Source organism: Mobula birostris, chromosome 18, assembly GCF_030028105.1.
Source record: "Mobula birostris isolate sMobBir1 chromosome 18, sMobBir1.hap1, whole genome shotgun sequence".
Taxonomy (NCBI): domain Eukaryota; kingdom Metazoa; phylum Chordata; class Chondrichthyes; order Myliobatiformes; family Myliobatidae; genus Mobula; species Mobula birostris.
Window position 1 is genome coordinate 11,909,448 of NC_092387.1, and position 18,034 is coordinate 11,927,481.

Genomic DNA, 18,034 nt, shown 5'->3' on the forward strand with positions numbered 1-18,034 from the left:
ATGTATCTCAGTGACATTCCCTGTGTTTGATAGCCACATGGCTGAAGTGCATAAATCTGTCAATAAGAATATGCTAACGCTAAGGTTAGGCTATTGCACTGTCAGCCAGAGTGCTGGATCTTCGATCCAACAATACATGTCCCACTGTAGCAGCTGGAGAACTTAAGTAAATTTGGGAACTTAAAAGGTAGGCAGCCTGAATAACACTGACCATGAAGTGGCTATATTGTTTTTGGTGAACTGAGTAGGTTTTTACCTGGAATCATATTATTTAAGAAAGGAGGGAGGGAGAAATAGAGGATGTCGACTAGTTAGACTCGTGTTAACAACAGGAAAAATGTCAGAAACTAATTTTTAGGGAAGTGGAACAAGAAAGTTAGGAAATAATAAAGTCACTGGGCAGAATTGACATTGTTTTATGATGTGAAAGTCAAGCTTTACACATTTGTTGGGTTTTTTTGAGAATATTGACAGCAGAATGGATAAATAATGACCTAGCTGATGTGTGTTTGGTCTTCAATGATGTGCCGCACAAGGCATGGAGTGTACAGGATGAAGGGTAACCTACTGGCAGGGGCCAACCGATTGGGAATACAGGTAGGAATGAAAACGTCACTTTTGTTTTGGGTGCCAAGGATTGATTCAGGAGCCTTAGCTGTCCACACTGCCGTTGTTCAGGAGCTTCATTCTGACTGTCACCCCAGCAGCCACTGAGCTCTCTAGTTTGGGGTTTAGTTTTACTACAGTTTACTGTAGGACTTGCTGTGAAAAAAAGTACAGTGTGGTCTTGAAAATGTGAGCATCAAAGTGAGTGATTTTCTAATTTCCTATGTATCAAGATGGAACAAGATCTTAGTGATTGGATAAATTTGTTAACATGGCTTGGAAAAGAGACGGATTCATCAGTATGAAATATTTCTTACTGTGCTCTTGCAGTACCTAGATACGCTGATGTATCATTATACATCTAGTACTGACAATATACCTTCTCCCTGTATCAAGTCAAGTCAAGTCACCTTTTCATTGTCATTCCAACCATAGCTGCTGGTACAGAACATAGTAAAAATGAGACAGCGTTTTCCAGGACCATGGTGCTACATGAAACAATACAAAAACTACACTGAACTACATAAGAAAAAACACAAAAACTACAGTAGACTACAGACCTATCCAGGGCTGCATAAAGTGCACAAAACAGTGCAGGCACTACAATCAATAATAAACAAGACAGTAGGCACAGTAGGTTGATGTCAAGCCAGGCTCTGGGTATTGAGGAGTCTGATGGCTTGGGGGAGGAAACTGTTGCATAGTCTGGTTGTGAGAGCCAGAATGCTTCGGTGCCTTTTGCCAGATGACAGGAGGGAGAAGAGTTTGTATGAGGGGTGCGTGGGGTCCTTCATAATGCTGTTTGCTTTGCGGATGCAGCGTGTGGTGTAAATGTCTGTGATGGTGGGAAGAGAGACCCTGATGATCTTCTCAGCTGACCTCACTATCCGCTGCAGGGTCTTGCGATCCAAGATGATGCAATTTCCAAACCAGGCAGTGATGCAGCTGCTCAGGATGCTCTCAATACAACCTCTGCAGAATGTGGTGAGGATGGGGGGTGGGAGATGGACTTTTCTCAGCCTTGGCAGAAAGTAGAGATGCTGCTGGGCTTTCTTTGCTATGGAGCTGGTGTTGAGGGACCAGGTGAGATTCTCCACCAAGTGAACACCAAGAAATTTGGTGCTCTTAACTATCTGTACAGAGGAGTCATCGATGTTCAGCTGAGAGTGGTCGCTCCCGTGTCCTCCTGAAGTCAACAATCATCTCTTCTGTTTTGTTCACATTCAGAGACAGGTTGTTGGCTCTGCACCAGTCCGTTAGCCACTGCACCTCCTCTCTGTATGCTGACTCATCATCCTTGCTGATGAGACCCACCACGGTCGAGTCATCAGCGAACTTGATGATGTGGTTCGAGCTGTGTGTTGCAGCACAGTCGTGGGTTAGCAGAGTGAACAGCAGTGGACTGAGCACACAGCCCTGGGGAGCCCCCATGCTCAGTGTAATGGTGTTGGAGATAGTGATTCCAATCCAGATTGACTGAGGTCTCCCAGTCAGGAAGTCTAGGATCCAGTTGCAGAGGGAGGTGTTCAGACCCAGTAGGCTCAGCTTTCCAATCAGTTTCTGAGGAATGATTGTGTTGAATGCTGAACTGAAGTCTATGAACAGCATTCGAATGTACGTGTCTTTTTCATCCAGGTGGGTTAAGGCCAGGTGGAGGGTGATGGCAATGGCATCGTCTGCTGAACGGTCTACTGATGTATCTCATTTCACTCTTGTGCAACTCCCCGCTTTAAACTTTATATCAATATACCTCACTGCATTCCCCTTCCAATGTCTATGGTGGACATAGGGGCAATTGGACTAATGTCCTCTTCTTTGTTGGGAATTCTGTGATGCTCTGACCTTGCTTCTGAACTGATAAATCTACCTCCCTGCTATTTTGTGCATTTGTTCTAAGATGGCTGTGGTGTGGTGAGTAGCTCTCCATGATGCATTCTAACGTCTGTTGTTTCCTTGCTATTCTCCCTGAGCTGTTATAATTTCTGATCTTACTCCCAGCAGCAATATGTGTACCTTCCATCCTACAGCTGGGTCTATCTTGTGCACTCCATACTACTGGATCCCTCAATCATCAATATTGGTACATCCATAGAACCAAAAAGAATAGATTTCAGCCTTTCTGACTGTGATATGTTGTAGTCACAGAATAATACAGCACAAAAACACACCCTTCAGCCCATCTGACTATAGCATTTTCCCTGCTAGTCCCAGTTGCCCACATTCAGCCTATAACCCTCCAAGCCTCTTCCTTCTATGTACCTATCCAAATGTAGGTACCTTTACACACCTCAAATACTTCTACTGGCACCCTGTTCCAGGTTCTCTCAACCCTCTGTGTAAAGAAGTTACCTGTCAGGTCCCTTCATCTCTAACTTCTTATTTTTTATCTGAACCCTTTGGTTTCGGATTTCTTGATCCTCTGACTGTCCACCTCATCCATACCCTTTATGATTTTATTTCATTCTCCTACATTGAAAAGAATTAAGATCCAGTGTGGCCAATCTCATCCTATGACTCAAGCCCTCTAGGTCAATTAGCATCCTTGTAAATTTCTTCTCTGCCCTCCGCAGCTTGAAGGTGTCTTTCCTATAATGAAGTGACCAAAAATCTACACAATACTCCATGTGTCACCTACTAAACAGATTTATTTATTGCAGTTATGGGCTCTAAGAGTTAATATCAGAGCAGGATCCTGGATCTTCCATAGGCCTGAGGTACTGTACTGGTGTTTCTGTCTGTGTCTTTGAAGCCTGGCTGCCTCTGTTATATACCACAATGTGGGTACAGGAGCTGGCCGACAAAAGTGTGGTACCCTCTTAACCCAGACCAAGCCTTTCTCTGACTGTGTGTTACGGAGGGCTGCAGATGGGGGCGAGGTTGAAGACCAAGTTTCAAGGGAGGCAGCAGAATACTTAAATTGTTTCTCACAGTGATGAAATTATGTGGTTTTGGATCTCAAGGAGGTCACGAATGTGGGTAGTCACCTTCTGAAGTCGAAGCATCGAGTTGTGAGCCTGCAGAGTGGCCGGTTGACAAAGTTGGGGAGCTAGAGCTAAAGGTTATCGGTGAGACACAAAAAACCAACCTGTGCAGAATACAGTTGTGGTAGAGAGTGGATGAGATGGGTCGGGGTTGGTAGCTGAGTGGTCATGTCATTAATATTTTCCAGTGTCATTGATCTGCTGTGCTACATAGTCCTGCTTCCAAATAGGAACTTTAGGTTGATGTGAAGCATTTTGTGGTGAAGCAAAGCAATTTTTACATTGTTTCATGTCAAAGAATCTCATACAGAATGTATGTATGTAAGAACAATTATAACTCTAACTAATCTGCAGTTCTTTGACTTTGGTTCACATTACTTACAAAGCCATTTGGGATTAATTAATTCTTTAATAGTTTAGGTTTCTGCAGGCTGCCTAATCAATCCACATGGTGGTACAAGTGCTCTCCTGATAATGCACTGGAAGTATGCTTGCTTCATCCCTTTCTACCAAATTCATTCTTCCAGCACTGAAATGGGGTGTTTGGTCCATTCAGGCCAGCCCACAACTGTTCACATTAGTCACCTCCTCAGCCAGAATCTGCTTCCTCACTCATCCCTGTGCTTGCTAACTGTTATTTTGCTGGTGGCATTAACTATATTATAGGTCTGTTTGTTCCATTAGAGCTGATGCCCTAATTATGCACTATGTTAAAACTGCATTGTTTCACTACTCCCCATCATTAATAATTGGGACAAATGTGGAGAGTGCTGTAAATGTATAACCATGGGCATGGAGTGCATTTCCTACAGCTCTATTTCTAGTCAAGCTTTAATATTTGCCATTATAAATTCCATTCTGTATCCTCTAATTCTGTAATGTCCTTCCCTTTGTCTGTAACTCTTTCATCAATACACAACATTCCAGGTAATCTGTTCTCCAGTCCTGGACCGTTTTTCATCCTTGATTTTAATCACTCTAGCATTCCCGGCTGTGACGTACTGATCCGCTTTCCACACTGTTTTGTCTCTCATTTCTGAGAGTTGTGCTTTTCTATTTTGATGGAGATATATATTGAAGATACAGGAATAACCTGGGTTATGGATGGATAAATGGTGAACACACTATTTAAAAGCAGCTGCACTTTAAAATTCCCATCATTATTTATCATTACCTTATTGGCTTTGTTCTTCCCTTAATCAGTAACCCTTTCAATTAACAATATTCCAAATACCTGTGATCCAATTCTGGGTTTATCCTTGATTTTATTTATTCACTCCACCATTTCCAGGTTGACTTTAACTGCTTTAGCCCCAAGCTCAGAAATTCTCTCCTTTAACCTCAGGGTCCCTTTATCTCTCAGGGGGCACTGTTTAAAATCATGCTCTTTCACCAAATATATGATCATCTGACCAATCACAGAGTCACAGGATTATATAGCACAGACACAGACCCTTCAGCCCACCGTATACAAGTAGACCAATAGGTACTCATTTGTAGTACTTCCATTTACCAACCCCTGATCAGTAGCCTTCTATGCCTTGATGCTCATGTAAATGCTTATTAAGTGTTTTGAGAGGTTTTTTTTCTCTCCACTAGTGTTTCAAATTCTAACCACCCTCTGGGTGACAAAAATTCTTCCACAGATCCACTAACAATTTAACCTTAAACCTATGCCCTTTAGCTTTAGAAACATCTACTATAGGGGATAGCTTTTTACTCTCTACCCTTTTCTATCCCCCCTCATAGTATCTCAGAAGGCTATTGCAATGAGGTCATATGGATAGAACTTAGAAATAAGAAAGAGGTGATCTTTTTGCTTGGGTTTTACTGCAAGCCACTCCAACAGAACGCAGGAGATGGAGGAGCAGATATTGTAGACAGGTTACAGAAAGGAGCTAGAGTAACAGGGTTATGGTTGTGGGGAATTTTAACTTCCCCAGTATTGACTTGGAGTGTTTTAGTGCAAGGCAATTAGACAGGAAGGAATTTGTAAAGTCAATCCCGAAGAGTTTATTCAGCCATTACATAAATGGTGATGCTAGAGAAGGGGCTGTACTGGTCTTAATCTTAGGAAGTGAAACCAGACAAGTGGTGGATGTGTCAGTGTGTAAGCATTTTGGGAATAAGGTCATCATTCCATAAGCTTAAAGGTCATTACATTAGACCCTGGAGATTTTTTCAACTTTCAGCCTATTGAGGCTCTTAATAACTCATCTTTAATGATAATATATCCCAGAATTTCAGTGATTCCCTTCTTGAACTCGCTAACTATATCAGCTGTATAAGATGGTGTAGATTGTAGGGAACCTCCTCCCATTATCAGAGAGAGATAAAACACGAACACCAACTTAAGGTAAAGGAGGTAAAGGAGATAAAGGGGATATGAGGAGGATCTTCACTCAGAGAGTGGAATGCACTACCCGAAACTGGGTCACTGAAAACATTTCAAATGTGTCTAGATGAGTACTTGAGTTGCTTAAGCTTCAAAGACTATGGAAGAAATGCTGGGAGACAGGATTAATATGGAAGGGTGCCACTGATCAGTGTAGGTGAGTTGAGCCAAATGGCCTGCTTGCATGCTGTGTGATTCTGTGACTAACATCCTCATTAGTGCAACACACATCGAAGTTGCTGGTGAACGCAGCAGGCCAGGCAGCATCTGTAGGAAGAGGTGCAGTCGACGTTTCAGGCCGAGACCCTTCTTCTTCTTCTGTAGGCCGAGAGTTAGTCCTGACGAAGGGTCTCGGCCTGAAATGTCGACTGCACCTCTTCCTACAGATGCTGCCTGGCCTGCTGCGTTCACCAGCAACTTTGATGTGTGTTGCTTGAATTTCCAGCATCTGCAGAACTCCTGTTGTTTGCATTTAAATCCTCATTAGTGAATGAGTTTCAAACCTCACCTATGTCCTCAGACTCCACGCATACTGTATGTCTAATATTTGATCCCTAATGGGCCTCACTCTTTCCCTGGTTATCTTCTGGCTCTTAATATTATGCCTTAATTACAATATGTTATATCTAACATTTTCCTTAATGTTGTCCACCCTCTCTTTATCCTCCTCATTTCTTTTTGAAGTACTCTCCTCTACTCTTCAGAAGGATTTCCCAACTTGCCATTCTCTATACTCATTATATTCTGCTTTTTTGTATTATTCCAACCCTCAATATTCCTAGACATCCAGAATTCTATGTATTTACTGACATAGCATTCATCTTATGGAATCATATTGGCCCTGATCTTTCACTGTTTCACTTTTAAATTATTCCCGCTCATCAGATGTAGATATATCCCAAGTAGCTGTTCTAAGTCTGTTTTTGCTAAGTCCGATCTTGTGATTTGCAATTGGCCTTCCACCAATTCAGGGCTTTAATTTCTGGACTATCCGTCTTCCTTTGCTTATAAAATAGTGCATAAAAATTGAAATGTCTTGTTCAGCTTTGGTTGGGCCACATTTAGAGTATTGTGTGCAGTTCTGATTGCCCTAGCAGAAGAAGAAACGTGGAGGCTTTAGAGAAGCTGCAGAAGACATGCATCAGCATGTTGTCTGGAGATGGTAGACAAAACTGGATTGTTTTCTCTGAAATGTAACATGTCAGACACCACTATCTCTACACCTGGGTATGTACTGTCCTACTGGCAGGACAGATCTAGCAGGTTGTGGCACAGCTGATGGGAATTGCCCTGTGAGTCCTCAGCATTCACTCAGGATCCTATGAAATGGCATGACGTCAGGTTAAATTGGTAAGGAAAGTACCTGCTGATTGCCACCTATCACCCGCTTTGCTCTATCACAGTCCTCAGTGCCCCATTATTCAATGTGTAAGGCTTACCTTGATCGGTCCTACCAAAGTTCAACACCTTGCACTTGTCTGCATTAAATTCCATCTGCCATTTTTCAGACCATTTTTCCAGATGGTCCAGATCACGTTGCAAGCTCTGATAGTCTTCCTCGCTGTCCATGATGGATGACCCCAATCTTGGTGTCATCCACAAATTTGCTGATTCAGTTAACCATGTTATCACCCAGGTCATCTGGCATTACCACCATGTTTAATGAGGCAGACTGAAAACAGAGCTAACAGCTCTGAGGTGCCGTGGACCATCAATGGTAACAGAGTGTAGCTGATCATAACCTGCAACTTCCTGGCCCAGCATATCACCCAGCCTGGTCAGATAGGTGGCAAGCAGTGATCACAAGACACAAGTGGCAACAAGAAAAAAATCCAGCTATCACCCCCTGGCATTCAATGACGTTACCATCACTGAATCACTCAGTGTCACTATCCCAGGGGTTACCAATGAAACAGAGAATAAGCTGGAGTAGCCGCTTACAAGTTGTGGTTAGGAATCCTGTAGTGAGGAGCTCACCTCTTAACTCACCAAAGCCTGTTCACCACTTACAAGCCTTAAATCTGGAGTGTGATGGAATACTCTCCACTTGCTTGGATGACTGCAGCTTCAAGAAATTTGACACCAGGTTTAGCCTGTGATGCCGTCATCCCTTGTAAGAATAGAAAAATGGAGGCTGAGAGAAGACCTGATAGACATATATAACATTATGCAAGGCATATATAGAGGAGATGGTTACTGTCTTTTACTCAGGGTGGAAATGTCAAACATAGTATTAAGGTGAGAGGGGAAAAGTTTAAGGGAGATGTGTGGAGTATGTTTTAATCGAGAATAGTTGGAGTGTGAAATCAAGTTCACTGGTTTGGTGAGTAGGAACAAAAGACACTCACTACCAGTAATAAAGTTAACCATTTATTTTCAGGAATTAGACAAACACTAAGCATTCAGAAAACCATTCAAATTACACCCAGTGGCAAATACTAATCTAGAGTGTGCACTTGGGCCTTCCCTCAACTGCAGCACACTTCCACTGATTCCGTGACTCCATTCACAAGCACCCAGGGGAGCGTACAGTAAACCATTCAAATTACAGCCAGTTTCAGGCATCGGGGCTCGTCAGCTGTGGTTGGCAGCTTATCTAGGAAAAGGAAAACTCTGATCTCAAACCTCCACTGCCTTGTGGCTAAACCCACTCATGGGAAAAGCCTCGGGAGTAAACCCCTCAGAGAAATCCAGAACTGGAGTCCCTAAAGCAATCTTGTGTTGAGTTCAACACTGCCTGGCAACTCCTGTGACATCGCTGGTTTCAAACTGTATTTGCCGTTCCTTTGAATTCATGAGCTGCATGGAGAGGGGAAGCCTACTGCATGGGCAATAGCTCTCCATATTGTACTGCCTTGGCTTACGTATCACCTAGACAGCTAGGATACAATAACCCTGGGGGTCAACACCGACCAACGGAGAGGCTCACTACACCCAGTTACAAATACTTATCTGAAGAGTGTGTCCAGGTCCTGTCTTACTGCAGCACTCTTAGACTGTTTTCGTCGCACCATTTATGACCTGGCCCACAGTGACCCAGCAAGCTAAAGAGGCCACATGTTTTCAGCACACTTGATTTATACTCTAGACGTTGTCAGCTAGTAGAAGGACGTGCAGTGCTTCTTAAATGCGCCAATCCCTAGCTAGCTTGGGGGAGCAGTTTTTGATGAACAGGTAAGATAGCCACTTCCTGCAGCAGTTGATGCCTGGAACATGCCTGAAAATGGTAGAAGCAGATACAACATCAACATTTAAAAGAGCTGTAGGTAAACATATGAACAGCCAGGGAATGGAAGGAAATGGAGTTCGTGCAGATGGGATTAGTAAGATTGGCATCATGGTTGGCACAGACATTATACACTAACTGGTCTATTCCTGTGTTGTACTGTTCTGTGTTCTTTCCATAACTATTTTGTTACTTAAGAGTTAACGTCACTGTTCCATTTTCCCCTAACCTACCATGCTATAGATACAGTTATGTTGGACAGTGCTCCTGTGAGTAAGTTCTTGTAAATAATTAGGAGATGGAACAATGAGCTCAACCACTGTACCCTCTGAAACTGAAAAGAAATGCTGGTTGGTGCTGGCAGGTTTCAGTTTCAGAGAGGGATAATAAGTGTGAGGTTGTATTTGCTTTACTGTCCTCCCAAAAGTTAACCACCCATTCCCCTTCCACCCTTCCACCACTGCATCTCTCCCCCATGTCAGCTTCCAGCCATCTATCAGTTCTGTCAGTGATCGTGATGGTGTTGTCCATTATGCATGCTAGTCTTCATCTAACCTGCACAAGTACCTCCTACCGGCTGTTAATGTCTTTGGAACCTCTGTGCAGTATGTGTGTGTGTGTGTGCGCGCACACACAGCCCCTACACCCCTCCCTACCTTTCTTCAGGAGCCTGGGCCTAATGTCTAATGTTTATTGTGGAGTTATTATTGGCAGAACTCCATATCAGAACTACTACAAGGGAGACTTTTGTTATAATTTTTTCAATCATTGCAGTTATCTGCAAGTATTGTGCACTTGATTTTGATAATGTGGTTTCACATTTGCAGATGGGTGTGGCAAAAGCAAAGAGAGACATACTTGCTCAAGGAGAGGCAATTACTAAGGAAACAAAAGGTCATCCCTCATCAACGAAGCAGACTGAAAAGCAAGACCTTACAATGAACAAAAAAAAGAATAAAAAGAGGCAGGGTCGAATGAAGAAATGGAGAAAAAAGCTTAAAGCACGGAAAGCACAAGCCAAACAGGGGCAGTAAATGTGAAGAGTGAGTCAGAGCTGGAATGTGTGTATGTCACTCTGCACACAGCCCACAGCCCTTCCTGTTCCAGTAGAAGTGCCTAAGTAAGTCCTCTCGTGGAAAGAATGTGATCTGACAGACCAGAATCCTTCTGTACGTTTCAGCAGCAGGTCATGAGAAAACTACAAAACGATTTGTGCTGGTTCATGTGATCGGCACGGCTTGTATCACAAGCCTGTTGGAGGGGATGGACAGACTGAAGGCTAACACCTTTTATCACATAAATAAAACATTAAAGTGCTCATTCTCCTCAATATCTGACTTGCTGATGTTCATTGGAGCATACTGTAACATCTTAAACTTTTGCTGAATGCTGTTCATTTTTAAAAGACACTTTTAGCTGTGAGTTTGATATGAAGAGTTCAGACAATGATTCACTGGTTATTTAGTCTGAGCTCATTCAGGGGCAAATGTCCAGTCATTGTGCAACCCATCACACATTGTTACATGCACAGAGACTGCTCAGCACATTTAATTTTATATTATTAATAAAAGACATAAGGAAATGGCTGACTCCCTCATTTGTGTTTCTGTGTTCCACCTGCTGTGTTCTGCTTGTGCTGAAGTGAAACGTATGATGCATCATCAGTAACAAGGGCTTCCTACTCTGTTGGGATTGAAATTATATTCCTCACTTCAGTGCACATTATATATGTGGTGAGTGACTGATCTGGGCTTTGGATCACCCTTTATTCCTGGCTTGTGGGTGTTTTATTCCCTCCTGTGCCGAATTTCAAACCTTACTATTGTTTCATGACTTCCACTGTTCTCTCTGGTTTCACCTAGACCATCTGCCCTTCTCTTGACCTCTAAATCCTGTCCCCTGACTCCTTCCTTGACTACTCAGACTGAGTTCTGAAATGGTGAACTGCAAGGAGGGGTGGCTAGAAAAGGTGAGTTTAAAAATAACTCAGAAACAAAGATGCATCAGCTGGTGCATGTTGGCAACTAGGGCTGGGTAGGCCAGCATCCGTTCTCAGCTTGTTGAATGTTCAAGGTGGGATCTCTTGGGCTTTTCTTTGTTGAGTATATTAGCTGCTTTGAGTTATCCCAGGTTTGGTATGAATGCCACCCACTGGTTGGAAGCCATCTCGACTTTAGGCAAGAAAGAAGGGAGTGCTAGTTAGGCTGCCACCACTGTCAGAAACCTTGTGCCCTCTTCCCTGGCATATCAGTGCCCAACAAGTTTAACCCGCTGTTGCTTAACCACATTAGAATCTGGGAACCCTTCCAGGGAATATTACATGCATCTACTCATTGTGGAGATGGTTTGATAGTGTGTTAGTAAATCCCATTATTAAATTGCTAAAATAATGGTCATTAGTGGGAAAGGTACTTCATGTCACAGGACACATAAATAAAGGAACTGCACATATGGGATAGGTTTCTTCAGAACCAGCTGGTCTCACCATTTGAGAGGAAAGGGTAAGTAGTCAGTTATAAGGCTGGGGAGCATATAGGAAGAATGATTGCTGGGAAAAGTTGGTAATAAAATAATTCAAAAACAAACAAGGAAATTGTGCTTATGTACCAGGAGAGTGGAAGCAATGAATATTTTAAAATAGTTGGACCAGAGTGGAAAAGTAACAAATATGGAGCAAAGCAATAAGTAAGAAGGACCAAATTGAGAGTGCAGTCCGAGCAAGCATTCCCTATACCAACACATGTCTATAAAGAACAAGTTCATTTTGGAGGAACAGGTGTGACACCCATTGTTGAGACCCGGCTGCATTCTCTGAACTGGGAGCTAAATGAAACCAGTTTTTAAAAATACTCAAAAGAAAAGCCAAATAACCTGGGAAGGGAAAGATGCCAAGCCACAACCTTGATCCAAGATTGCTTAGATGCAATGAGTTAGACTTTCAGTGATAAACTGTGCAAACCTGGGTGAAGCTATAGGGAACTGGTGGGAGATAATGAAATGCTATACAGTACTGAACCAGTAAAATCTGTTCAGCAGGAAGTCTGCAGAAACAAGGGTGGATTCACCAATTAGCAGAGTTACATATAAGATCAAATTTACTCAGTTACACCTATCTTCAATAATTACCAGAGGATTGGAGGATAGCCACTGTTGTTCTGCTGTTTTTTAAAAAAAGCATAAACCAGGAAATTAATGGCTGGTGAATCTGACATCAGTTGTGCCAAAGATATGTTGGAAGGTATTCTAAGGGACTGGATATACAAGTATTTGGATAGATGTGGACTAGTTAAGAATAGTCAGCATAGTTTTGTGCACGGTAGAGGTTGTCTAACCAATCTTAGAGTTTTTCGAGAAAGTTGCTAGGAAGGTGGATGTTGGCAAAGCAGTTGATGTTGTCTATATGGACTTTGGTGAGGCATCTGACAAGGTTCCCCATGGGAGGCTGGTCAAGAAAGTTCAGACGCATTCAGGATGAGGTAGTGAATTGGATTAGACATTGGCTCTGTGGGAGAAGCCAGAGGGTTTCCTATCCAACTGAAGGCCCATGACTAGAGGTGTACTGCAGCGATCGGTGCTGGGTTCTTTGTTGTTTGTCATCTACAGTATATCAATGATCTGGATGATAATGTAGTTAACTGGATTAGCAAATTTGCAGATGACGCTAAGATTGCAGGAGTAGTGGACAGTGAGGAAAACTTTCATGGCTTGCATTAGCTTGAAAAATGCCAGATGGAATTTAATGCAGATAAGTGCGAGGTTTCACACTTTGGTAGGACCAAACCAGGGTAGGTCTTATACAGTGAACACTAGGGCATTGAGGACTGTGGGGTAGCACAAAGGGAATACAGGTCCATAATTCTTTGAAAGTTGTATCACAGGTAGATATGGTAGTAAAGAAAGCTTTTGGCACATTGGCCTTCATCTATCAGTGTACTGAGTACTGGAGATGGGATGTTATGTTGAAGTTGTATAAGATGTTGGTGAGACCTAATTTGGAGTATTGTGTGCAGTTTTAGTCACCTACTTACAGGAAAGATGTAAACAAGATTGTAAGAGTACAGAGAAAATTTACGAGGATGTTGCCAGGTCTGGAGAACCTGAGTTATAAAGAAAAATTGAATAGGTTCAGGCTATAGTCTTTGGAATGTAGAAGACTAAGAGGAAATTTGATAGAGGTATACAAAATTTTGAGTGGCATAGAGAGTGTAAATACAAGCAGGCCTTTTCCACTGAGGTTGGGTGTGACTACAACCAGAAGTCATGAGTGAAGGGTGAGGAGTTTAAGGGAAACATGAGGGGAAATTTATTCATTGAGCGTTGTGAGTGTGGAATGAGCTGCCAACACAAGTAGTGCCTACCAGCTCAATTTCAATATTTAAGAAAAGTTTGGATAGGTACGTAGATAGTAGGGATATGGAGGAGTATGGTCCCAGTGCAGGTTGATGGGAGTAGGCAGTTTAAATGGTTTCGGCATAGGCTAGATGGGCCAAAGGACTTGTGTCTGTGCTGTACTTCTCTATGATTCTAATAAGAAATAGGAGCAGGAGTTGGCCATCTGGACGGTCAAGCCTGCTCTGCCATTCAATAAGATCATGGATGATCTGGCCATGGACTTATCTCCACCAACCTGCCTTTTTCCCATAACCCTTAATTCCCCTACTATGCAAAAATCTATCCAACCTTGTCTTAAATATATATTTACTGAGATGGCCTCCACTGCTTCATTGAGCAGAGAATTCCACAGGTTTACCACTCTCTAGGAAAAGAGGTTCCTCCTCATCTCTGTACTAAATCTACTCCACTGAATCTTGAGGCTATGTCCCCTAGATCTTGTCTCACCTACCAGTGGAAACAACTTTCCTGCCTCTTATCTATCCTTTTCATGATTTTTTATGTTTCTGTAAGATCTCCTCTCATCCTGAATTCCAGCGAGTAAAGTCCCAGGCAACTCAATCTCATCCTCATGTCTGGAATCAATTTGATGAACCTCCTCTGCACCACCTCCAAAACCAGTATATCCTTCCTCAAGTATGGAGACCAGAACTGCACACAGTACTCCAGGTGCGGCCTCACCAGTACCCTGTACAGTTGTAGCATAACCTCCCTCCTCTTAAATCCAATCCCTCTAGCAATGAAGGCCAACATTCTATTTGCCTTCTAGACAGCCTGTTGCACCTGCAAACCAACCTCTGGTGAATCATGCACAAGCACTCCTGTTCCTCTGCACAGCAGCATGCTGCATTTCTTTATCATTTAAATAATAGTCTGCTCTTCCATTTTTCCTTCTAAAGTGGATGACCTCAGATTTACCAACATTGTACTCCATCTGCCAGACCCTTGCCCACTCACTTAACCTATCTATATCTCTCTGCAGACTCTCCGTATCTTCTGCATAGTTTGCTTTTTCATTCAATTTAGCATCATTAGCAAACTTAGATAAACTACACTCGGTCCCCTCTTCCAGATTGTTAATGTTTATCTTGAACAATTGTGGGCCTAGCACTGACCCCTGTGGCACACAGCTCACTACTGATTGCCAACCAGAGTAACACCCATGTATCCCAACTCTGCTTTCTAGTAGTTAGCCAAGATCTATCCATGCTAATACATCATCCCCAATTCTATGCATCCTCATCTTATGGATAAGTCTTTTACACGGCACCTTATAGAATGCCTTCTGGAAATCGAAGTAAATAATGTCCATCCGTTTTCTTCTATCCATTGTGCTCATTGTATCCTCAAAGAATAAAGAAACATCTCTTATCTCTGCACAAACTTGTGCGAAGTCCAACTATGGACTTTGACAAGGAAATACAGTAGGAATCTTGTTCCAACTCGTTGGTATTCTGAGGAAAAAGGCATTCGCCAGAATCAGAACTGCACAAGGGATCCAAGGTGTGTTGGCAAACTGCATCCAATATCTGGCTGGATGTTAGCAGGCAAAGAGTAGTAATGTACTGCAGGATCAGTGTTAGGACCATTGTCTATAATATGGGTGAGTTGGAGAGAACGTGAAGAGTATAATTAGTATGTTAGCAAATGTCATGAATGTTAGTTGAGTTACAAATAGCAATAAAGCTTGTCTAAAGATACAACAGGACATAAATCATCTGGAAAGTTGGGTGACGTGGCAGGTAGAATTAAATTCAGACAAGGTGTGAGATAATGCACTTCGGAAACATTCCTTATTCCAATGCATAAGGAACGTGTTGAAACTGGAGCAGGCAGCTTGCCGTACAGACTTAGCTGTAGTGAGAACCAAATATAACCAGTTAAAACAAATCAGGAGAGAGTGAAGGCAAATGAAGTGGAGTCGTTGGGTACTCAGAAGGAAAGATTAATTTCTTGAGAAAGAGAGAGTTGGAAACCTCTCCTGTGATCCTTGATCCAGGTGAAGCTGACTTGGATGTTGTGAGACTATAATAAACAGGACAACCTGGATAAAGTCACTGGGCAGGGATCAAGCAACAATGACATACAGAGAAATTGGGTGCAAGTCCATTATTCCCTGAAAATAGCAACACAGGTGGACAGGGTAGCGAAGAGAGTATGAAAGTTGTGGCAGCAGTTTGTAGATGTGCATGACATTGATTAGACCACACTCAGAATATTGAGTACAATTCTGGTGGCCACACAGTAGAAGGGATGTGGCTGCAATACAGAGAGTGCAGAAGAGATTCTCCCGTAAATTTCCTGGGATGGACAGCTGTAGAAATTGGATAGGCTGGCTTTATTCTCTCTACAATATATGAGGCTGATGGGTGACCATATAGAGGTTTATAAAATTAAGAGGGCAAAGATAAGATAGGTAGTGAGAGTCTTTTTGCCAGGTTAGTAGAGTCTAAAACGAGAGACCATACATTTAAGATAAGAGGAGAGAAATTTAAAAGAGATTTGAGGGATATATTTTTCACAACCTAGAGTGGTGGTTATCTGAAGCAATCTGCCAGAGGAAACAATAAAGGCACACACAAATCCATTGTTTAAAGAACCTTTGGTCAGACATTTGGTTTAGAAAGGAGTAGAGTGATATGGGACTAATGAGATCAAATGGGATTAGCAAAGATAAGGTATTGTTGACATGAATGAGGTGGGATGAAAGGACCTGTTTCTGGGCTCTACAATTCTATGAGAAAGGAGTTAGAATGTAAGTAGAACAGTACAGTGTAAGAACAGTTCTGATTTTTGAATTTTCTCCCCTTTTAGAAAATAATCAACACCTTTATTTCTTCTACAAAATTGCATGGACGTACATTTCCCTACATGAGATTCCATTTGCCACTTTTTAAAAAAATTTTACCCACTGTCCTAATCAGTTTATATACTTCATCAGACTTCCTGCTTCCTTAATATTTCTGTTTCTTCACCAATATTTGTATCATCCACAAACATGGCCATAAAGCCATCAATTCCGTTACAGCATCCAAATCATTAACATAAAATGTGAAAAGAAACGTTCCTCATACCAACCCCTGTGGAACACCACTAGTCACCAGCAGCCAACCAGAAATGAACTCCTTATTCCTGCCAGTTAGCCAATCGTCTATCCATAATTATATTTTTCCTGGACTCTTGTTAAACAGCCTCAATAATGGCACTTCATCAAAGGCTTTCTGAAAATTCAAGTAAACAACATCCACTGAATCTCCTTTGTCTATACCGCCTGTTATTTCCTCAAAGAATTCCAACAGGAATGTCAGGCAGTATTTCCCCTTAAGGAAACCATGCTGATTTTGGCCTATTAAGTACTAAGTACTCTGAAACCTCATCCTTAATAATGGGCCCCAACATCTTACCAAACACTAAAGTCAAACTAGCTGGCCTATAACTTCCTTTCTTCTGCCTTCCTCCCTTCTTCAAGTGTGGAGTGACATTTCCAATTTTCCAGACCTTTGGAGCCATTGTAGAATCTAGTGATTCTTGAAAGATCATTACCAATGCCTCCACAATCTCCTCAGCTACCTCTTTCAGAACTCTGGGGTGTTGTCCATCTGGTCCAGGTTACTTATTTACCTTCAGACCTTTCAGCTTCCCTAATACCTTTTCCTTAGTAATATAACCTACACTCACTTCTTCCCCCAACATTCTCAAATTTCTGGCATCCTGCTCATGTCTTCTACAAGATAAGGTTGATGATATTGTTGTGCAGTTAGAAATTGGCCTGTATGACATTGTGGCATCACTGAGTCACGGCTGGAAGAAGGTCAAACTTGGGAACGTAACATCAAACTGCAGAATGATCACTGCCTCCTAAGGGTTCTTTACCTTAAACACGCAAACTAATCTGGTTAATTCCACAACACTTGAATCCAGAATTACCTTTTTTTAAGTGTGTTCAACCACAAATGCCTATGAGTGTTATTTCATAGGCATTCTTCAAATTTCCTCTCTTGAGATCCAGCATCAACCTGATTTTCCCAATCTACCTGCGTATTTAAATATCAAGAGTCCATCTCTGCCATGGATGGTACCAGCCCTTTCTGTGAAAGGAGGAGTTTGGGCATGGGGCTAGCAACCCTATCTTGTAATATCCCAGTGCTACAAAAATACCAACAGAAGCTCCAAAGACCTCATCCCTGTGAAAGGAGATGGACTACACCTGGCAAAATTTGAAAGACTGTCTCAGGCAGAGGGCTCTCTCGAGATGTTGTCAGCGACCTCTGCCCCAATATGGTTGATGGGCTGAAGTAGAAGAATATTAAGATTCCAGGAGTAATGTGTTCCTGTTAGGTTGAAGGGTAAACTTGGCAAGTTAGAGGAACCTTGAGTAACGAGAGATATTGAGGCTCCAGTCAAGAAAAGGAGGGAATCACATATTGCTTCAGG

General features: G+C 42.3%; 1 protein-coding gene across 5 annotated transcripts in view; it reads left to right on the plus strand.

Moving 5' to 3' along the window:
* Positions 1–10,783, plus strand: part of ice2 (interactor of little elongator complex ELL subunit 2) — a 134,304-nt gene extending 123,521 nt beyond the window's left edge. For 4 of the 5 annotated variants that reach the window (XM_072282209.1, XM_072282205.1, XM_072282206.1 and 1 more), the window contains exon 15: positions 10,036–10,783. In XM_072282209.1, coding sequence (XP_072138310.1) covers positions 10,036–10,242 — 207 coding nt within the window. In that variant the 3' untranslated portion in view covers positions 10,243–10,783. The remainder of the gene's footprint in view (positions 1–10,035) is intronic. The other variant, XM_072282210.1, reaches the window with a different exon arrangement.
* Positions 10,784–18,034: the final 7,251 nt, after the last annotated feature.